The following is a 23,291-nucleotide window of genomic DNA, read 5'->3' on the forward strand; positions in this document are numbered from 1 at the left end:
CCATTTTAAGGACATGGTGTACTCTAGTACAGAGGTGTGACCTCCTGACATTTTCCTCATGAGGTGCATCTGAAATCTAACCTGCCCACATGCCATCAGCCTGCCAATCACAGCACACCTGACTCATCAAACCACCACTCAGATAGTGGCATTTAGTGGTTTGAGTGTAAATATACACAGACACAAGAGCACCTTAAACCTCTTCACCCTGCTCTGCTTCTCACGTGGTGGTTCACCATGTGTCAGCCTTCACAAGTCCCAACACTGGGTTGTTTTTATCACATCTAGAGAACAACATGCTGTCAACAAAGGAAATATCATCCAAATTTTACTGGTCAAGTGATTCAGATGAAAAAATCTGGAAGGTCAAACCACAAAATGTGCGTTTCCTTTGTTTTGACCAATATCTGTACCTGCTAAAATAGAACACTGCCCAGTATTTTGGGAGGCTTTCACACCTAACCTGTTTAGTGCACTTCAGAGGAATTCTGGTGTGTTTGCTTGTTTGGTTTGGTTTGGTTTATTTATTCTGGTGTGAAAGCTGTGATCTTAACTCTGGTCTTTGAACAACAGGACTGAGACTGCCTAACAAGGTTGTTCTTGGTCTGGTTCCAAGCGAACTCTGGTTCAACAACAGGATTCAACAGCAATAGTAGATATGAATTTAACATGAATTCAAAAGCTTAACTGCTATTAAATCCATCTGCTGATCATCAACTGTCGAGAAAATAATCTCCCAAGTAATCTATATGTTTATGTGATTTATATAAATAAGCAAGATAACTTTGTGCAAGATAAATTAGTGCTGGGATTTTTGTAGTGAGTGAAAATGTAGCAACCTCACGCCGTAATATTAATCAAGTCATTTCAAGTCAGTTTTATTTATGTAACCAAATTCACAAACCACATATCAACCACAAACACAATCTGCACAGCTTATACCCTCTGTCCGTAGACCCTCAGTGTGGATAAGAAAAAACTCCAATATTTTTGTTCAAGATGCCTCTTTTTTGTCCTGTTTATTGCTTTTGACAGATGAGGTCAAGTTGCAGTCTCGACTAATAGTGTTCACAATCAATTATTTCTTTGTGAGCTCCATATGAAAACTAAGAAAATGAACACAAGATGCAGTATGACTTGCTGTCAGTCAAATGGATTTTCCTCCATGGGTTTTTAGATCTGATGATGCAGGATAACAGTCTGTCCAATGAATGAGTAACCTGTCAGTCCATGTGACTCGTCCATGTTTACACCTCTTGGTTCGGTTGTAATAACAGTCGGTGTGAACATGAGACAGACAAGAAATAAAAGGCAACAGTGGTCTGGAACAAATGAACCAGCTGCGAAAGTGACCTGAAAGTCTGAGCCTCTTTAACAGTTTTTATTGCATCTCTGCAGGGGGACAGCGGGACAGACATTAGAGTGTCAGACTCGGTGGACGGAGGCCGTATGGCTCTGGACAACAAGACTTCCCTCCTCAACACCCCCCTGCTCTCTTCCAGCCCCCGAGGGGCCCGCGAGCACTTCATGGACTCTCCCTTCAAACACAGCCGCAAAGACACCAGCATGGACGACTCTGAGCATCTCACTGATGGTACACAAACACATTCTGACAGAAAAACACAGACACACTGCACCACACAAAACAAATCATATAATAAGTGTACCATGTTTTTTTTTTTTTTTTTCTTCTTGTCTGTTGTCTCTTAACAGAAAGCAGCCTGGACCAATCAGAGCTGGTGGCCGAGCTGCTGAAAGAGTTGTCAAATCACAATGAGCGCATTGAGGAGAGGAAGGCAGCACTATGCGAACTGCTGAAGCTCATCCGTGAAAACACACTGCAGGTGTGGGATGAACATTTTAAAACTATCCTGCTGCTCCTGCTGGAAACGATGGGTGACAGAGAGGTACACACACTCGCTTCATTTCTACCGTAACACTGAGCAAATAGGCCAAGCTGAATTCCTCTCCTTTAAACTTAAATCTTTGTAATTCTCCCAGCACGTGATCCGAACGCTGGCTCTGCGGGTGCTGAGGGAGATTCTCAGCAAGCAGCCCTGGAGGTTCAAAAACTATGCTGAGCTCACCATCATGAAGGCCCTGGAGGCTCACAAAGACCCCCACAAGGAGGTACTTGTACTAAAACACACAACTGAGTTCACTTATCATGAGAACTTCAGAGCATAAAGAGATGGTGCAAAAGTTGATGTATGTATGGATGATCAAAGCGTTGAGTAGAATAAAGACATTTACGTATGCTGCAGGATTATGAAATGGTCATATTTACCCATTTGAAATATATTTCCATCACATTAACACAGATGAAGTACTAATTGTAATCTGAGCACAATTTCTTGTTTCATAGCATCAATACTGATGTTTGCGTGTGTTCCTGCAGGTGGTACGAGCAGCAGAGGAGACGGCAGCCATGTTGGCATTGTCCATCAGTCCAGACCAGTGTGTCAAGGTGTTGTGTCCCATCATCCAGTCAGCTGACTACCCCATCAACCTGGCTGCCATCAAGATGCAGACCAAAGTAGTGGAGAGGGTTCCCCGCGAGGGCCTGATGAGCCTGCTGCCTGAGATAGTGCCAGGACTCATACAGGTAACATACACACACACACACATCATATATTTAACATTTAGTTTTAATGCTGAAAATCACAATCTATTAAAAGTAAGACAAATTCTTCTTTTTGAAAAATAAAAAGAAGAGTAGAGTGTTTCTGTTTAAACAATAGTTCTTCATTATTCTAGATCTTTGTAAAGCTTGGTCATAAGTGGCTAATTTATTTTTTTCATAAAGTTTGTAAAACACACCTCCTGTTCTTACACACCATCCACACATTCCTACATGAATAATTTCTCTGACTCCTCTGTTTTGAACAAAGTGTCCTGCAGGTTTGTAATCTACTTTATCTGTTTGAACAGGGTTATGACAACTCTGAGAGCAGTGTGAGGAAAGCCTGTGTGTTCTGCTTGGTGGCCATTTATGCAGTGATAGGAGAGGACCTCAAACCGCACCTCAGCCAACTCTCCAGCAGCAAGGTAACCTGACCTAAAGGCATTAGAAATGTGGACTTATCAGAAGCCAGTTGGCTTGTTGAAATCTGGCATCTTAAGATACTTTTGAACACATGAACACATTCAAATATGGGAGTAAACACTTCCCGTGTTCTAGCTGGAGACCAGTATGGCAAGATCCCTTCTTTTTTCTTTTTATGCAATATCATAGCACATCTTTCTCCATTGAAATTAATATTTGAATAAACCTTTTCTTTCTGCATTCAAACTGCTATTATTAATAGATTAGACAGTAGAATGTTACAGAACATGCATGAAAACCATGAAAGACGGGGAAATGCAAATTTCATAAATGGGTTTAGTAAATAAGCAAAAAAACCTTCAGTGCTTGATGTTAAACTATATACCAAAGTTTATCAGCTTCACATTCATCCCCTATCAGTGGTGAACACAGCAAGACGTCACAGCTAAGCAATAGTCATGTGACAGGAAGCCTAAACAGATGCAGTAGCCATTTACTACATCACATATGACAACAACGTTGTGGGGTCAGCTAGCAGTGCCAGCCAATGATATGAAAGCATCGCAGCATAGTAACACGCTTAAGCTGGGACATTTTAACCTAAGATGCAGTAACTTGGCGTGTAAAGACAAAGATCTTGCATGATAACACACTCGAGGAACTATATGTTTTCACAGGCTGGATTTTCTTAGGCTTAGTATACTCCTTGCAGCCTCTAGAGAAACATACATTTACATGTCTATCCTCTGTCTGTTTTTCTCTCCATAGCTGAAGCTGTTGAATCTGTACATCAAGCGTGCCCAGTCCGGCTCCAGTGGCAGCGAACCCCCGTCTGAGGGCCTATAGGAGACGCAGCGCCCTCCCACAGGCCAACCACAGACCTGCAACTCTGCCCACCAAACATAAACATCTGTTCATGAGCTCACACCCACACAGACCGAGAACAAAACACACATCCTAACGTTCTTTCACAGGAGCAAACTGCTTACATCCACACGTACACTTGCACTCACACACACAGATAAACACAATCCTCATACATTTCCTGTCCCACTACAAGATGGGAGTTGTGGTGCAGAAGAGAGGAGTGTTGTAGTTCTCCTGACCATCGCTGAGGATCCACTCTGATCTCAGACTGAACTGAACCTTTAAATCTGGATTACACATAAACAGACACACACACATTCAGTCACATACTCCACCCAGGTTTGACACTAACCACACAAGGATGAAGATATGAAAATTCCGTCCTCTTCACCTCCTTTATATCCCGAACACAACAGTATCCCCTCTGAATAACATCTTGATGTCAACAGGAAGTCTTGTAACTGCATGGTTCTCATATTTGGGGGGGGTAAAGTTCATAGAACAGGGCTGAGACGAACGAATGGTGCCGCCTTGTGTCTTTCTTGAACAGCGAGTAACTGGGGCCAGGTAGACAGGAATGTAAATTTACCTTGTGTCATAGTTTGGATTTATTTTACGCAATGAGATTTTACTGCAGCGGTTTTTAATGTCCGGAGTTTTCTCTCTCACGCACACACACACACACACACACACACATAAACACACACTTTCTCTCTTTCAAAAAGGTGCTGATTAGCCTAAAAGGTACGACCAACCAACCAAGCACTAACATGAGTCACAGTGGGTCATGCCTGCTCATAGCAAATACATAGGCAGATTCCAAAGTATAGGAGGTGTTGTGTGCTTGGCTATGCATGAGACTAAATTTAAAAAATAAGTTTTTATTGGGGTCCTATTGACAGTCAGAATAGTGTGACTGTGGTTTTAAATTAATGTGAACCATGTCCGCAGCTTTCAGAAAACCCCACGGTGTCCTCCATTTCTCCCAGTTCATCTTGGATCAGTCCACTTCTTGGCAACATGGGGAGGAAGAAGAGTGCGTGCTGCTTACTACATGAAGAATGACAGGACATGGCTTATTATCACATAGTGGATATGTATCTGTATATGATATTAAAATGGAATATCCAGTAACTGTGTCATTTAGGAGAGACCCCAGGGGGGTGCACGAGCGCACCTGTGCCCTTCCTTGTTTTATTCTCTCTCTCTCTCTCTCTCTCTCTCTGTTGCGCGTGCCGTAGTGTCTCTCTCTCTTTCTCTCTCACTCTTAAGTTTTCTCTGCTGAGAAATTTGTAGAAATGTATTATTTACAGCTCTGAAACAAAACTGTCATGTCACCCTCCTCTCTTCTCCTCTTCATCGTGTCTTTCTTTCCTTCCTCTTCTTGTAACATTCTAGTTTTCACCGTTGTGTTTCCTCCGTGCATTTACAAAGCTGTGCTTACAATAAAATAAAGAACTTGTACAGATCAAGATAAGCCCTGCCTCTTCATTTTTGCAGTGGAAGAGAGTCCTGTGGTGAAAGGATGGATAGAAAAGTTAATGATGGAATGGATATATCAAACATGTTGGCCTTTACTTATTGCAGTACTGGCTGTGCAATTCAATTTCTAACTGACTCAGGATCAGTGGTAAACCATCTCCAGTATATATTCCAAAGATATGTACCTTAAACCAGGAGATACACTGAAATTTAAAACGTGTAAGATTAGAGTTACTCCAAAAAAGCTTGAACAATGCCTCTGTCCTTTTTTGGAGTAACTACTCTTATATAACAGCTGTGCCTTGATGCAAACAGGAGGTTGTAAATTTTACTTGAGTGGTGGTCGGGGTTTGATTAATTTTTAAATTTCTATTATAGATCGCTCTGCTGATTTTTATTTGTTAATCATTGTCTATAAAAATTCAGAAATTGGCGATTTTTTTTAAATGTGTGAAAGACTTGTATTTCCAACTAATAGTCCAAGACCCAAACATATTCAATTTACTATCTCATAAGACAAAAGCAGAAAATCCTCCCAACTGAGAAGGATTAATTTTCTGTCGAACAACTAATCGATTAATCAGCACTTAATTGTTTCAGATGTAGAACCACTGCTCTATTGTGTTTATAGCCAGGACTGTTAATTGGTAGAGCAGAGCAGCTGTGGAATAATCTAGACATAAACAATAACATTTATGTCTTAAGCAACACAGCTATTCAAGAAACCGGTGTGGAATTTCATGTATGCATAAGTTCTCTGGGCTGTAAATTTAGCTGCAGCTAAAGAGGGTCCCAGATACAGTGACCTCCCTGCAGTCACCACCTAACTGCAAAGTCCCTGCAGTTAATACACTGTCTGCCCCCTTAAAAAGTCCCCTAACTCAGCAAAGCCATCAGTTACATTACAGCGATGGAGTTTCCCCAGTAAATGGAAGCTAGCAAAAGAGATACCAATTTTTAAATCTGGAGCAGTTGATAAGGCATGCAACTATGGGTCAATTAGTATCCTGTGTTTTCTAAAGTTCTGGAAAACATTGTAGCTCACCAGTTAATGAAGTATGTAGAATCAAATAATGGTGCTTTATTGTATTAGTGTGTGTCTTGTATTGTTCTGTCCGTATTTTCTTGTTGAGTTCTGAGTTTTGTGTTTTTAATGTACGTACTTATTGCTGAGTTTGTGATTTGTACTGTCTCTTGTGTGTTTGTTGTTGAGTTTTATGAATGGGAATTGCCAATTAGCTCAGGCTATAAATGCTGTGGTGTGTGGCATTGGTTTATGCTACATACCTGCCCCTTATACAAATAAACATTAAATTATGAAATGTAACTAAGTACATTTAAGATACTTGTACTTTACTTGAGTATTTGCAGTCTATGTTACTTTATACTTCTTCTACAGTACAATTCAGGGATAAATATTCATACTACTATTATATTAATACATGTTAAGATTATAAAATATGATGGATTGTTATAAAGTACCCAACAGTATATAAAGTAACTAAAATAAACTCCACCTCGACTAGCTGCAACAGAAAAATGCTACTTACACATTAAAGCATCAGTAATAAGAATCCAATAATATACAATAATCTAACACTGAAATTGGTCCTTCTTCATGCTTAGTACTATACTTTAAGTATATTTTGCTGATAATACTTAGTATATATTTTAAGTATGGGTTTGTTTGTAAGGGATTCATTTTAGGTTTAGATTTTTGGCCATTATGTTTGAACCTTACTGTGTCTTGCACTGGTTGTGCACTTAAGTCTGACTATTGTGTGTTGACGTCTGTACCCTGAATTCTCCCCCACCCCCACCCGGTGGCCAAAATAGCGCGTGTATCCTGCTCGGAAAAACTTACCACCCAGGGACTTGACAGTCCGCCACGTCCAGGGTCCGACCGGTGGATAATTATTGAACAGACAAGTAACTCCTGTGGAGCAAACTCCTCTTCAACACTGACATGAAACTAACATGAGCTCCTGTTTGGACCTCCTCGGTACCGGCCTGAGTCGTGTTTATTTGCAGCAGCAGCAGCAGCAGTATAGCGACAGGTTTGAAGTGGACACGATGTTGTTCTGGCAGCCCTACACTGAAAACTTCCGAGCCTCCGTACAGAGACACGGCGGCAGCAGTTACACACGGTACGAACCTCATACATCTAAAGGTGACATGTTTGTTTAGTTTAGTTTATGGCCTCAAATATGTCAACAGTGTCTCTATAATACATGTTAATGAATAACTATTTTGGTGTATTATTACACTTTTGGACCAATGAGCCCTATCACTGTGTGTGTGTGTGTGTGTACATGTGTGTGAACAACAGGGGGTTGGTTGCATATATCTACAGTGGTTCATCTTTGTTGACAGTTCTGACTTTGTAGATGCATTATAGTTTCTGGGAGGCACAAGTACAGTTGGACACAATGACGGAAGCTCGAAGGCCTCTGATTGGCTAACCCCCCTGCGCTGGGCACAGAAGGCGGGCTCTGATTGGCTTATCGCCGTCGTGGCATCCTTCCTGAGGCTGGCGGTGGCAGCCCTGCAGGCTTCACAGACACAGACCGACAGTCTGTATGCTGAGGGAGCCATGTTGATGCCTGGTTTTGTGTCAACCGCTGCACTTTGGATGGTTAAAGGACTGCGTCTCAAAGACTGGGAGCCTTAGCGGTGACTCCAGCACCGCGATGAGAAGAGGAGAGCGGTTTGGGATGGTACAGGGAGCGCCAGAGGAGAGCTGCTCTTAGGTCACCGAACATCACAGTTGATTCAAAGCAAGTAAAGTTGATGCTAGTTAGCCTGATAGCTAGGTAGCAACAGCTGTGCGGATGCGGCGTGTGGACTAAAACAAAACCACCTTCTCTGCTTGTTGCATTTTGTTGGGCTAACGTAAGCTAGACTGCTTTGAAGACTCTGTGCCCGGGGTAACAACGGGGCTGCTGGATTCATGCTAGCTCGCTGAAGTTGCCTTTGCAAAGCTAGCTAGCTTTTAGCTAACGTTAGCATGCTGACAATCCGCTCGCATCTTCAGTCACGACTAACATTTGCTAGCTGAGTGGACTCTAACTTATCGTTACTTTCAGACAGTCTGCCAGCTGTGGAGCACCGTGTTGTGTGACAAAAACCCGAGTGGAGATATGGCGATACATCCAGTCTCTGTGGAAAGCTACACATTCGCTTGCCTAGCTTGCCAAGGAGCGGCTAACGGGCTAGCAGCATAACTTTCCTCTCGCGGTGTCACTCAGAAGCTGCAGATACCACTTCCTCGCTAGCCGACCTCTCGTACCTGCAGCAAGCTGGCGGCCCTCCGAGTAGAAGCCGAGGACAAGGAGCTGGGGCCGATGGCCTGGGTGCTGAAGATGGACGACGCCACCATAGAGTCGGGGCTGGTGCACGACTTCGATGCCAGTCTGTCTGGCATCGGGCAGGAGCTGGGGGCTGGAGCCTACAGCATGAGGTTAGAGACGGAGTCAACATGCCAACCCCAGCTTCCTAACACAGTAGTGGATCGTTAGAGAACAACACACACACTGTTTGGAGGGGTTAACATCACCCCCCCCGTGTGTTATTCTCTTTGTACTGAGTGTGATGGCTTCTCTTTGTTTTGGTATTTGGAGGAAGGCAGTCATTGCCTGGTGCCACCATCAGGTACAAAGATTAATTTCTCTAAACTCACAAAAAAGCAAAGGAAGGACAGGTGTTATACTGTGAGGGACAACAAAGACGTTATATCAGTTCATCCAGTTGCTTAGATTATGGGTGTGTTGCCTAAAAGAGACCTAAACTTTGTGTACGTTTCAAGATAATATAGAGGAAGTCTGCAGGAGAGGCTGGCAGTTGTTAGAACAGGTGGTATTTACCAGTGGTGTGTGGAAACAAGGGTCTGCACATTATGTCCAAGGTGATGGGTCTGATTTTAGTCTTTTTGATTAGGAAAGTTCCTAAAATGGTTAATTGACTTGGCACTAGTTTCCTCATGCAGCTTAAGAAACACCTGATGATCTTTTTCTTTTTTTTAAATAAAATTAGGTATTTTTCTACTACAGTAATGCTGTAAGAGACAATGGGTGTTTCTGACTGATGACCCATGATTATCAATGTTCAGTTAGATTGCTTTAGCGCTGTTGGATTTTCCTAACTTCTAACAAAATATGCCAAAATACATAATGTATCAGTGTTAAATAAGGATCTTTCCCTAAAAATATTGTCTAAAGTTAGCGGATTTATATGTGTGAAAATGTCTGCTCAAAGAATAAGTAAACAAACCTAAGAATCTGACCAAGCATGCGCTACCCACTCTTGATACTTTTTGACTACAGACTCTAATGTGCCGTATCAAAAAGTGTCAAGTATGGTATTGAACTCTTGGTCAGATCCTTAAACATTAAACAAAACAATCTCACCACAGGGTCCATGATTAAATAGCTGTTTTAGAGCTTTTGATCGAATCACACAATCTTCCTCAGTCGCAGTCTGTCCAGTTGTCATTGATTTATAAAATGTGTTAATATTCCCAAAACTATGGTACTGAAAAAAACATTGTTTTGGTATCACTATCAACACAGGTACAGGTATTTTATTGGAACTGATATCTAAAATGTTCTTGTAGCGTACACTTAGCGTTTGTCCCTATGCCCAATTTGCATACTTGTAGCCCTGTAACAAATTCTCATCTTCCATGTTAAGTTTTAATTTAATGAATTGTGGATGTGCCACCACTTCCTGGTCATTCAGCTGATTCCAATATTTGCTCCTAAATGTGGCATCTTATGAATCAGGGAAACAAATCCGGTTAGTCAGTGCTACTACTTGTTCATAATGTGTGGAGGATCGATAATCTTCCTGTATCTGTCTTTCGTTAATTTGTTTAAGAAGGACTGTGTTGGCATTAAAGTGGTATTGATGTTAACCACCTGTTCAATTAGTAACTCCTGGTATGTGTGCACTGTATTATGTAATAGGTTATAGGGGGTGATGATAATTGTGTGGCGAAGGCAAGCAGCTCCCAGGACATGCATGTGTCTTTATCAGCGGCCTCCTCGGCCATCTGCTTTTAGCGTGCATTTATCGGAGTGTGACGGAGGTGTGTGCCAGTCTCTTATGAGAGTAAGCAAGTTTACCAATACTCAAGTGATGGGTTGCATGTAAGTGAATTAGGGAAGACACTGTGTGTGTGTGTGCGTGTGTGTGCGTGCGTGCGTGTGTGTGGGTGCATGTGTGTGTCGTGCTATATGTGGTCTGTGGGGCATGTTTGGAGTCAGCAGCTGGTAGGAACAGAATGTCTCCGTGTGTTTCAGTGGAACCAGCGCCTCATGTTTCAGGAAGCAGATGTAGTTTTCCTGGGCAGCAGGGCTTAACAGGGCTGTGACACCCAGGTTGGCACTGTCTGGACACCCACTCTGCAGAGAGAAAACACACCAGCAAGTAATCAAGAGAGATGTGATTTGAGCCTGAATAAGTCTAGCGGGGTGCTGTTTGGAAGACTTTGTTGTTTAGAGGAAGGTGCTGCAGGAATGTCTTGAAATTGTCAAGGTGTTTTTTTTTTTTTGTTGTTGTTTTTGTTTTTGTTATTTTTAAGTTTGGCTCTGGTTTAGAGCAGCATCATGACTTGCCAAAAAGTTTTCCTTGTAATGAGATGCCATGATCTGCATTTCTTTGCATGGATAGGACTTCTTTTCTGCACAGGCACTGAGATCTACACACACAGTCCTGTTCACTGTGCACCCGTTGACACTCCAGCAGCATTTGTCAGGGTGAGCCGAGGACGGGTTGGTTGTCTAGAGTGGCTGCCAAGTGTGAGAGATAGTGTGTGTCAGCAGCTCAGGCTATCTCTGGGTGTTTTTGTCCATTTATTCTGCTGCAGCCTCATGCATACATAATAAGAGAGCCATTTGATCGATGGAGAGCCTTCGTCACTTATTCTAAAATAAGCCAATCCATTTAATAATTCCACACTATGAGGAGATAAAGTATTGTCTTGCCAAAAGTGGAGCATGCAACAGTTTAAATGGTACAAATCAATATGATGTGTTTTTAGAGATAATTGCAAAGTGGGGAAACGAGAACATCCAGTCTTAAGGAATAAAGGCACAGTTTTTCTTTTCTTTTGCATTCAGGATGGATGCCGTGGGCGTGGGCCCCATATACTAAGGCTGAGTCCTTACCCAGGTTCAATTCCATTTAGGAATTAATAATTCCTCACTAAAGGCATAAAAAAAGAATGGATGCCACATCATATTAGAGATTTAATAAAAGCTTAGAATTTTGAATAAATAATAAGCCAGTTGAAAAACACTGAGCGGCCAAAGGCAAGAAAAATGCACCAATCAAGCTGTTCATGGAAAACCTTTAAGCCGCCGCAACTGTTTTATGATGGTTTTCAGTTTTCTCGCATGTCTTTCATGCATCACATCCATGCTGACTTTCTGTTTGTGTTTCTCTCCTCTTTCTTCTGTCTCCCTCAGCGATGTGCTGGCTCTGCCAATCTTTAAGCAGGAGGACTCCAGCCTTCCTCCTGAAAGCGAGACCAAAAATCCCCCATTCCAGTATGTGCTGTGCACCGCCACCTCGCCTGCTGTCAAGCTGCATGACGAGACGCTCACATACCTAAACCAAGGTGAGACACGCAATACATGCACTCAAGAGAACGTGTTGCTTGTACTTCACCTCATTTTGTCTGGTTTTTCTTTTTGTTTTTTTTAAATATGACTTTTACTTTACTATGACTTTACTTTATAAATTTCTACTTGGGTTACTAAAACTGTACATAAAGACTTTGGTATTTGATGTGGTTCGTACATACACACTCCACTTCTTTGTGCTCTAGGGCTGCACACCCATCATTTAACAGCAGTAAATAATTAACACATTCATTTATTGTACATTAGTATAAATACTGTTAAAATGAAACCATTGCTGATGTGAGTCCTCTTCTGGCCTCTACACTGCATTTTAATGTCACACACCAGTTTGGTGTTGACTCTGCTACATTGCTTTATGGCACAAATGGAGATTAACTTAATTTAATGGCACGTAGAGGGATTTACACAAATTGAGGAACTAGCAAAATCCTCTTTTTAACGAGAAGCAGCAACATATGTGAACTTATGTCCCTGTATGCTTTACTGCAAGACAGAAGCTGTCATTTAATGAGCCCAGTTTTCATGGAATTACAGAGGATTTAATAGAATTCATACATAAAAGGGGAATTTCCAAATGTGGGATAATACAGAATTGCTAGTGCAGCTAAAATGCAACTTTAGGTCTATTACTTCTCAGTGGGCTGTTTGAAGATGGTCTGGTCATCCATGTCATTAGGTCAGGATGGACTTTACTGGAAAATAATTGGTTAGCATGTTGTGGGTTAAGTATACTGTATCTGGCCTTATTGTGTAGTCAAGATCTGATTTGTAGGTTTGATAGAGAGGGGATTAGTTCTGGGATGCCAGTATTTACTGTTGAGCCTCATTGAGATGGTGTGTACCTGATTTAAAATACCTCTGATGCGATGTGTTTACCACAATCAAAGCTTTACAACATGGGCATTTTTCCCACTTTTTAGTACAAAGAATATACTCATTTGTATTAGTTTTTTGTGTCATGCACATACAAGTGCCCACCCCACATGGACTCATAAGACACCAAATATACCGCTGCAGTGGTGAAACAACATAAGTCGGAAAAGAACACAACTTCTTAAGGCATCTCCATACATTGTGCAACAATCTTAGAAGTTCACTGCATGCCACACAGTGCAAGATGGGTCTAATGAAGTCTTTGTCGTAATCTGTATCAGACTGTATAATATCAGTTTTAGGCATGTGAGATGGTGTGAAAAAAATAAATAAAACAGATGCAAGCAGAGATATGACTTGCATCATCCATCTGCACTACCCTCATCTATTGAAAATGTAGCGAAACAATAAATAAGCTTTGGCCATAGTGCTGGCTTTTCTATGCATCAAAAAACTTCAAAAGAGATTGTGAAGCCGGTCAAGGCCAGGGAAAAGAGGGCAACATGAACTGCCGATTTTGTGCAGCCCGTCTTTGGTTGCCGAAGCCCTAAATCGTCTGTCGCTGGACTCGCAGTACAAACAACCAAAGATTTCCAAGCCACGTTTCTCTCCAGTTGTCAACTTAGGTCTGGAAGAGCCCAAAAATCACACCTTTACAAAAAACATTACATTGGAAACCTAGAGCTTTGTTTCAAGCTTTACGAATAATGTCTGCCACAAAGAGGCTGCCTTCCTAATTCTAAAAGACAACTCAAGTCTTTTATAATCATCTAAAAAAAAAAGAAAAAAGATGACCGCAAAGACTAACTTTTTACAAATAATTATAGCCATGTAATTAAACCGTATAATGAGCAATAAAACATAAAATTGACTTTTTTTCAGTCTCACCTAAATTACATAACAAAAAAGCGACCTTTAAGGACAGGGAATAGTTACATTCACTCCACTGTCGTTTTGTTTTGTTTTTTGGCTCTCATTTTTAGGTACCTCTCTCATCATGTTTCTTTCTTTCCTTTTGATCTTGTGATCTCTCTCTCTCTGTCTCTCTCAGGCCAGTCTTACGAGGTGCGTATGTTGGACAACAGGAAGCCAGGGGAGTTACCAGAGATCACCAACAAGATGGTGAAGGTGAGAGGATCCTCACAGCTGGAGGGGAAAACATTTACTTCTTACGTCAAGTACACTTCATAGCTAACATGGCGTGCGTGTGTGTGTGTGTGTGTGTGTGTGTGTGTAGAGTGTAGTGCGAGTGGTGTTTCATGACCGCCGGCTACAATACACAGAGCACCAGCAGCTGGAGGGCTGGAGGTGGAATCGTCCTGGCGACCGTCTCCTTGACATTGGTAATGATGCCTGGCAAGAAATGTTTACTTTAACCGTCCCATGTGTATGATTTGGAGTTAAAATATCTTTTGTGTGTGTGTGAGACAGATATCCCCATGTCAGTGGGCATTGTGGAGCCGAAGACTCACCCCTCCCAGCTTAACGCTGCGGAGTTCCTGTGGGACATGAACAAAAGAACTTCTGTTTTTGTGCAGGTAACACACACACACACACATCCTCACTCAAACAAACACACATCAGCTCTCTTTCGTGCCATCTGTTTGGGCGTGCCGCTGGATTTCCACATCAAACACATATTTTTATCGCACCCGTACTCTTGTCTCTCCACTGTCTGCAGGTGCACTGCATCAGCACAGAGTTCACTCCCAGGAAGCACGGTGGAGAGAAGGGCGTCCCCTTCAGGATCCAGTTCGACACGTTCGCCCAGGGAGACAGTGGAGAGTACACAGAGCACCTCCACTCTGCCTCCTGCCAAATCAAAGTCTTTAAGGTACACACTAATCCTCTCATGGGGGGCAGGAGGGTTTACACCACCCCATGTGTCAGCCCTCATTAAATCTGTCTTACTTTTCCGGTCTCTTCTTCTCTGTTTCCTGTTTAGCCAAAGGGGGCGGATCGTAAGCAAAAGACAGACAGGGAGAAGATGGAGAAACGCACAGCTCAAGAGAAGGAAAAGTACCAGCCTTCTTATGATACCACTATCCTGTCAGAGGTCAGTATGCAGCTGCTATGGACTCTCAGGCCCCAACCAGGCTAAAGTACTAAAAAGCACCCAGTTTAACTTTCATTTGGGGGGCTATCCATGTTAAAATGTATGCACTCAAGTAAGTGAAATGTATTTCTGCAAAGCGGCCCACCACATGGCTAAATTTGAGGTAAAGGGCCATACTGATGTTTTAGCCTATGAACAACAAAGGACTTCATCACTGCCAACCATTTCCTCAGGCATGTATTAATGCTTCTTTTTTTCTTACCATCCAGACAACCATTGTAGGGCTTCGTCTAACAATTATTTTCTCAGAGCTCAAGGTGATGTCTTCAAATTGCTTGTTTTGTCTGAACAACAGTCAAAAGCTCAAATATATTCCATTTACAATGATAGAAAACAGAGAAATGCAGTAAATCCTCACATTTGAAAAGCTGGAACTAGAGATATTTGGTATGTTTGCTTGATAACTGACACTAACTAATAATTATCCATTATCAAAATTGTTGCCACTTTATTTTCTGCCAACTAAATTTCAGATTAATCCATTTTGACAATCGAGCCTTGAAAAAAAAACTACAGAACAGCAGTTATTTTAATGCAACGAGCTACCAAATGCACATGATCCCTTTATATTCCTTTGCCATTCCTTTTTTATTTTTTTCCCACCACATGTAGCTCTTGAATTAAAATGCTGATGTTAGATGGCGCAGCTTCTCACAGGCATATCAATAAAGGGTTTTAGAACAATTTGCTCTTTAGCTGCAGCGCATCAAAATATGGTGATGATACAACTTGACACAGTTGTCAAACAGTCAAAGTGACAGATTGTTCACTGTGATGGATTATCTGTCTCAAGCAAGTTTGAAGTCTTTTCACGTATATTTTTGAATTCCGTAGTAACACGAACGTCTGGTATGCTTTGGAAAATGGTTGGCAGTAATGTTAAGATGCACAATGGGGTTTTCCCAAGTACTGTAAATTGTTTAACTGAAGCGGTTAGCCACCTGGATCCTGACGCATCTCGTCTGGTGATCAGTTTTGTTTGTAGAGGACACTCAATAAATGTTTAACATTTGCTGTGTGAAATAGCATACCCCCACCCCCACCCCCCACCCCCAGAATGCTACTGTTTTATTTCATAAAACTGCATTCATTCGTATGATCTTAGCAAAGGTGGTCTTTATGTCAGGTGAGGTGGCCCACGTCTACAATAGAACAGGAAAACCCTGTGTTTTTAGAAAATTAGCTAAAATGTACAAAAACACTGGTCCCCTGATTGGGCTTTTTTTATCATTCAGTATAGAATTTTTTTGTGTATCAGAGGTTTTATCACGGCTTTTATTGGAAACACTAAAGCAGTAATTTTATATTTGATACGCCACACTAAGACTGCCCTCAGGTTATTCACTCGGTGTGTTCCCGTTCAAGTTATTGGTTGTGTTTGTGTGTTGGTCGCTGGCTGGCTAACCTCTGCTGTGTGTCTGTATGTAGACGAGGCTTGAGCCCATCATAGAGGATGCGGGTGACCACGAGCTGAAAAAGTCCAGCAAGCGGACACTTCCCGCTGACTGTGGTGACTCCTTGGCCAAGAGAGGCAGTGTAAGCACCCTGCTCTACTCTCCTCCACTCCTCCTCCCCATCACTCCATCCAGAGTCTGCCCCCTGAAGCTTGTAGACACTAGACCCTCGGCTGCTGGGAAGGAGATGTTTTAATGCCATGTATTTGACATTGGGTGGGGTGGAGACGGTGCAAAGCTATATTCCCAATCCACCTTTGACTTTTCCTCAACCTTTATGCCTTTTTGTTTTTGGGATAGTTGGAGTTGGCCTACACTGTTAATTAACCCAGTAAGCCTGATTTAATTGAGTATTTATATATATGTGTCTCCTCTCAGTGCTCCCCGTGGCCGGACAACGCCTACATCAGCACCAACCAGGCAGCTTCTCCCTCCTTCTCCTCCACCCCACTGTCCACCTACGCAACCTCCTCAGTACCGGACAGGTGTGTGTGTGTGTGTGTGTGTGTGTGTGTGTGTGTGTGTGTGTGTGTGTGTGTGTGTGTCATCTCTCTTAATCGTTGTATCTTGTGTTGTAGTGACTCGTCCTCACCCAATCACCAGGCAGACCCTGGCAGCCATGGCAACTTGGAGGTTAGTCTGCACTCTTCTCACCTGTTTGAACTGGTTGAAAAGTTACAGAATGAAATGCTTTTCACAGAAGACATGTTGACCTGTCACAGTAGGAAAAGCACAGGTGTAAACAACAAAATTAATGATGGTTGAATTCCTGTCACGACTTACTGGGACACTTGAATACAACAGAGCCATCATTGATGTTATTAGTAACACCTGGGATTTTCGAATCAAAATGGGAGTGCTCATAACCTTGCTTCAGTCATTCATACTGCTGCTTTATCTTAATGCCATTGTTCCATTGTTTTTGTTTATATGCTGTTTTTTTTTAATGCTAATATTCCACAACACTGACGTTTTTTTTAAGGTGGAATGATCATAAATTTGAATTGAATGTAACTGAATGAGGGATATAACTGTACTACAGACTGCTGCTCTGTGGTTACATCTAATGGTGGCACTAATAATAGTAATCAATTTGTGGATACGCAGAAAATTATGAATTTATGGTTTAAGTCAGCTGCCCCCTTAGTCTAACATTGTGAATTATGTCATTATTTTTGACATTTTATATACTTAACCAATAATAGGAAATAATTGGTAGATCAGTAGTAAATGAAAATAACCACTAGTTTCATCAAACATTAAAAACTGTACAGTATTGTATGATGGGACCGACTTAGTGGGGAACGTAAACCTAAGATCCAGGTGTTGACACCCTGTGTGTCTGTCTCCTCCTCTGCAGCAGTTGAGCCCCACTGCCTCCATACAGGACGCACAGAAGTGGCTGCTGAAAAATCGCTTCAGCTCCTACACACGGCTCTTCTCTCACTTCTCAGGTACGCACACACACTGTCAAACACAATAAAACATGGATGTGATGTTGTAACAGCTGCAGTATGAGTGACTGGTCCTCTAACTTGTTGCGTAGGTTCTGATTTGTTGAAGCTAACCCGGGACGACCTGGTCCAGATTTGTGGGCCAGCAGATGGGATCAGACTCTTCAATGCACTTAAATCCAGGTGTGTTACAAAGTGTGTGTGTCAGTTTTTATGGTTGTGAACACCTGTATGAGCATTATGAAGGTGGCAGTATTTGTCATTTGTCATAAATCATTATCTGTGTGTGTAGGTCAGTGCGTCCCAGGTTGACAGTGTATGTCTGTCAGGAGTCTCCTCCGGAGAGCCCCCTGCTGGAGAGACACGGCAACAATGAAAACGGAGAACACAGCATTTCCTCTAGTTTACATGGTAAACAAGCTCGGTGTTTAACAGCAACATAACACTGATATTAGTCCATGGAGTAATGCGGTGTTTAAAACCTCTTTCCTGGTCTGTTTCTGTGTAGTGTATCATGCTCTGTACCTAGAGGAGCTCACAGCTGCAGAACTGATCCGCAAGATGGCGTACGTGTGCTGCCTTCCACTGGGAACGATCAACCAGGTGTACAGACAGGGTCCTACAGGCATACACATCCTGCTCAGTGACCAGGTATAAACACACACACACACACACACAGGCCCTTAGTCAAACTGGAGAGGACTCTCCATTTGCACTTTAATATTTGGAGTATCACACCCTCAGCTGTGGAGGGTTCTTTATTAAGAGGGGTGCTATAATTTAAAAAGGTAAACTGTACGCTCAAAACTCTCCTATATAAGCAGGAAAAACCATCACCATGGATACGGATAGACACCTTGCTCACTCATCTTTTGAGATGTATTTTGTGTAGCTGTTATAAATGCCTCGAAAATTCAGCTTTGGTCAGGCTATGGTCCACACGAATGCAAAAACAGAGCTGAAGTGAGTGGAGCAAGAGTACATGGCAAGACCGGGATTGAGACTACTTCACTCTGTACAGAGGACGAAATAAGCTGTGCATCACTATTTCGTGTGCTATCTGAGCAGGAACAGCAACTCTGCTATCTGCTGTCTTATTTGCATGTAATTTACATTCTCGCACACATTCTGTACTGTGTTGTACCTCCTCTCCAAACTCAGAATGGTCTGTAATTCATGTCAGTCGACGCTAAAATACCAAGGAACCACTATTTCTACAAGTTGACAGGGATATTTGACACATTTCACCTCGTCTTTTTTGTCTTTTCCAGATGGTTTACAACTTGCCTGATGAGAGCTGTTTTTTGATCAGCACTGTCAAAGGTGAGCTCAAAATGCGTCAGTAGCTGGTAGTCTCCCGCATTGTAATTTGGCCTGCAACAAGGCTAAGTAGATTCGTATTTTACAAGGATTTAATGTACTTCTTTCTTCTTTCATCACACTTGTCTCCCTCTCCAGATGAACTGGGTGAAGGACTCCATCTAATCCTGAAGTAGTGAGGAGGACAGATGGCATCACTAATACTCCACCCTCTGTTTTGGAGCAGAAGCCTCCCTCTGTCCCTCTCTGCCTGCCTCCACTCTCTCCATGTACTTCCTCCCGTTCTCTCTAAGCACTCGCTCGATGGAAAGCAGAGATACTGCGCTAAAGCCATGTAAATGTTAGAATCTGACATGGGTGTGTCCACTGTTTCATATTGAAAACACTATTAACGGAGGAGAGTTAAAAGAGGAGAGACTGGGGGTATATGGGGTTAGTGGAAAGATAATTTTGTTGTATGTATTTTGATTTTATTATTTTATTTTTTGTCTTTTGTATGGTTTCTGCGGGAGTAGGGAGGGGGGAGGCTCCAGGAGAGAGAGGGCAGAAAGTGACATTCTGGCCGGCAGGAGAAGGAAAGAAAGCAGAGTTTCCTTATTGCTTGTTGCCCTTCTTACACAACGCGCACAACCAGCACTAGGCCAGTATTTGATAACTTGTACTGCTGAACAGCATGCGATCTCAACATACTAACTTGCTTAAAGGAAAATCCCAACTTACTCTGCTTGTTTAACATTCTTAACGGGGTTGTCTTAATGAACCATTTACTGATCGGCTGAGCTTGATAACCCCTAAAATATCCAGGCTAAAATTGTGGAAGGCGCTTTTTTTTTTTTTTTTTTTTTTTTTTTTTTTTTTTGAGATGTTGACACCAACATTAAATTTTTTTTTCTTGGACTTTGTCAGATGGACTTATTTCATTAACTCTAGTCACATAGTCATCCTATGTGATTTTAGACTTCCAGCCATATCTCTGTCTGTTGACACAATGTCACACTCAGCTCAACTCTCTTAACGTACATCCTGTTTGGCCTGCGCTTTTACAGTTTTTTTTAGTTTATGCTTTATTTATGGATCAGCTGTTTCCATTGCTCTCATTGAATTTACTTGTTTCTGGTGCCATATTGGCTTTTTAACTCAATCTTTTACTCACGTTCACAAACACAGTGCACATCGTCGTCTTTGACTCCTGCTTTCTGTGCTGACTTTGAAACACTGGTTTAGAGGAGTGTGGTTTATGCCTTGTGGGATTTTGGCCCTAAATGTGCAAAAAAAAAAAGAAAAAGAGGAACAAACCTCTTATAGAAGACAGACATACAGAGCAGTAATGCCTATCCAAAAACCTACTATAATGTGGACCAAATGGGTTTCAGATTGATAGGCTTTTTTATTTTGTTTTTTTGTTGTTTTTCTTTTGGCTCTGTACATCTTGGTCACTAGAAGCATTCATAGAATTGATGAGATGGCAAATTAAACCCTCGTCTAGTGGAGTTGCTTGTGTGCTGCATGTACATAGTAATCAACCCTCCATTCCAGGATTTGCTCTGCAAGAAACGACCCATCACACAGCAGGCTGGTTAGAAATGTATCACTGCGGTAGCCTTGTTTCAATAGTCTTATCCTGTAGACTAGAAAATCATGGCAGCTCCACATCCATCATCAGAATCTTGTGTTTTTACAGGTCATGTGTTTCGAGTGCCCTTACCTTTTTAAAAAGTGACAGGAAATCTTACACAGGTCCTGGGAGTCGTCATTGGTTTAGTTGAGCCCCTTTGATTTTGGTACACAGTGTCTGGCAATGTTGCAAGTGCGTACAGTTTGCACGCCTCTAAGTGTCAGATGGTGTGTGTGTGTGTGTGTGTGTGTGTGTGCATGTGTATCATTTTGCGTTCTTGCAAAGAAAACTTAATTATGTCAATAGTTGTCATAAACTTTTTCGTACCTGTTGGTATGATGAAACTGTGTTTAGCTTGCTGTTTAGTAAAGAGCATGTGGAAGATGGGGAAGGGAGGGAGGGAGGGATAATTTGGTTTTTGGTAAGTGTAACCCCTCCTTCTTTTTCCAGATGTTAGAGACCAAGTCTGCACTGAAAAATCACAAAACTCAAGCTCGATGTGTAGTCAGTAGTCCTACAGCCACACCCTCTTCTTATCCGCCTATAAAAAAATGTTTAAAAAAGACTGTCGAGACTAAAGCATCTGTGTTTTTGTCTCCCATGCGCCAGAGCCAGGACTGTAGCGCTTGTGGTGTTTACAAGGACATGAGTACCACAGCTGTGTCCATCCACTCATAAATTAGTGAGTAATGGAGCGGATGTGATACCTAGTCAGGCGAACTCTGGTGAGCAGTTTTGGTCCCCTGAAGACCTGACCAGTCGTCTGTCTGTGTGATTGAGTGTGTGTGAGAGAGTGTGAGCAGGAGAGGTGACCACTGTTCATGTACAGCCTAACGTCAATGATGATGCTTCTCATGTGCACAGTATCGTATGCTGGAGATGTACACAACCACGTGCTGGGAATAAATGATTTCATAACTTTCTTTGGTGTCCTGCTTCATCATAATAGTGAAGAAGACTTCATTTGCAACACAAATGTATAAGATAACAAGTGTTAACATAAAACATATACAATATATATTATATTCCTGACTTTGAACTGTAGCATAGTCTTCTTGACTCAAGATGTGATTGTCATAGTTTTAAAGGAGTACTTTGGCAATTTTGTATTGCCCTTCCATAAAGCTGTGTGACTCACAAGAGACAAATTTAAAAAGGAGCTGCTAAAATGGAAGCAGCAGAGGCTCTAGTGTGAGTGAAGCTCTAAAAATGCCGTAGAGTGCATTTGTAGTGGTGCAGCCATTAGCATCTTTTCATTAGACCCTATTGTCTGGTGAACGCCCATGTGTTTCAAACTGCATATCCCCATTTTGTAAAGTAGGCTTTCTTTTATAAATATGTTACCTCCAAGCCAAGACAACCCGATAATATTGTGGATTATTTTCTCAGACTTGGAGAGCTCCTCCAAAGCCACAGAGGACATTAATACAACTGTTTACACAGGCTGAGTTCTACTGTCAGAGTGCCCCTTTAATGATCAATTTAAAAAAAGATAATCCAGATAAACTGTTGTTTAAATATTAAATACCTTTTTGGGCAGTCAGGATCTAAATGATCTATTTTTGTCTTAATGACCAATAAAAGCATTCATTTTTTATGCAGGGAAATTATATTTGGACTTGACTATGGTACGATGAACAACTATCTCTTGTGGTATTGCTTGACATGAAAGGTGACAGTGCGAAACAGTGGCTTTTTGTTGCAGGACAATTAGATGACACTGCAGTGACTGATAGAGTTTGTTGAGCAGATTGAGAGTACAAAACACCTGCCAAAGGGTAACCAAAACAGATGTTTAGGACCGAGAATTGTGCTACTTTTCTCTCTAATCATTGTGTCAGAGGCTGAATCACATCTGGGATGAAGAGTGAGCAGCTGTTGCAATCAAATTACCACACAGGACAGAAAACTAACAATTTATCTGCGTCCTAGTGGACCAAAACCATCTGGTAGTTCACATCTGGATTTCTCAAAGGGTGTGTCAGTGAGTGTATGTGTTGTACAGGTCACCCAGGTGCTTTTGAATTATAACTTTTTTTTAAATTTCCCATCTGGTTTAACAACCATAACTTAACTACATTTACTGTACATATATTGTGCTTTTACGGTGTATTTTGCTTGATCACCAACTGGGCAAAGTGGGCAACAGCTCGGGACTCCAGGCCCCCAACTGGGCCTCCAAAGCCCCATGTTCATTGTGTAGCAACTGGTTTGTAGTAATATGATTAATTGTTTAAAGAAAATGTAACCCCAAAATCGGTATTTTAGTAGATGCAGCTTTACAAATGTTGGACCTTCCAGATACAGGTGTATTTATACTAAAATCAATTACAATCCCTTGATTTGACACAAGGGATCTCCATTTAACTAATTATGTAACTTATAAAGGCAATTGGCTGCTAGTCTTTTTAAAGGGGGTG

General features: G+C 41.8%; 2 protein-coding genes across 56 annotated transcripts in view; both read left to right on the forward strand.

Moving 5' to 3' along the window:
* Positions 1-5,390, forward strand: part of clasp2 (cytoplasmic linker associated protein 2) — a 64,780-nt gene extending 59,390 nt beyond the window's left edge. For all 50 annotated transcript variants that reach the window (XM_044172219.1, XM_044172232.1, XM_044172221.1 and 47 more), the window contains 6 exons: positions 1,399-1,594; positions 1,714-1,907; positions 2,002-2,130; positions 2,399-2,605; positions 2,932-3,048; positions 3,815-5,390. In XM_044172219.1, the coding sequence (XP_044028154.1) occupies positions 1,399-1,594; positions 1,714-1,907; positions 2,002-2,130; positions 2,399-2,605; positions 2,932-3,048; positions 3,815-3,892 (921 nt within the window). In that variant the 3' untranslated portion in view covers positions 3,893-5,390. The remainder of the gene's footprint in view (positions 1-1,398; positions 1,595-1,713; positions 1,908-2,001; positions 2,131-2,398; positions 2,606-2,931; positions 3,049-3,814) is intronic.
* A 1,857-nt stretch (positions 5,391-7,247) lies between these two features.
* On the forward strand, positions 7,248-21,793 carry ubp1 (upstream binding protein 1). 6 transcript variants are annotated; one of them, XM_044172277.1, is made up of 17 exons: positions 7,892-8,172; positions 8,644-8,855; positions 11,863-12,014; positions 13,964-14,040; positions 14,150-14,255; positions 14,344-14,450; positions 14,594-14,746; positions 14,858-14,968; positions 16,457-16,564; positions 16,861-16,967; positions 17,061-17,115; positions 17,843-17,936; positions 18,029-18,119; positions 18,229-18,347; positions 18,445-18,587; positions 19,208-19,259; positions 19,395-21,793. In XM_044172277.1, exons 2-17 carry the CDS (start codon positions 8,740-8,742, stop codon positions 19,430-19,432), a joined length of 1,629 nt encoding a protein of 542 aa, XP_044028212.1. In that variant the 5' UTR covers positions 7,892-8,172; positions 8,644-8,739; the 3' UTR covers positions 19,433-21,793. The 6 variants fall into 6 exon arrangements, with proteins under 6 accessions (XP_044028213.1, XP_044028209.1, XP_044028214.1 ...); XM_044172275.1 differs by lacking the exons at positions 7,892-8,172; positions 8,644-8,855 and adding exons at positions 8,972-9,046; positions 11,066-11,151; XM_044172274.1 differs by lacking the exons at positions 7,892-8,172; positions 8,644-8,855 and adding an exon at positions 7,251-7,542.
* The last annotated feature ends 1,498 nt before the right edge of the window (positions 21,794-23,291 follow it).

This window comes from Siniperca chuatsi, linkage group LG17 (assembly GCF_020085105.1).
Source record: "Siniperca chuatsi isolate FFG_IHB_CAS linkage group LG17, ASM2008510v1, whole genome shotgun sequence".
Classification (NCBI taxonomy): Eukaryota; Metazoa; Chordata; class Actinopteri; order Centrarchiformes; family Sinipercidae; genus Siniperca; species Siniperca chuatsi.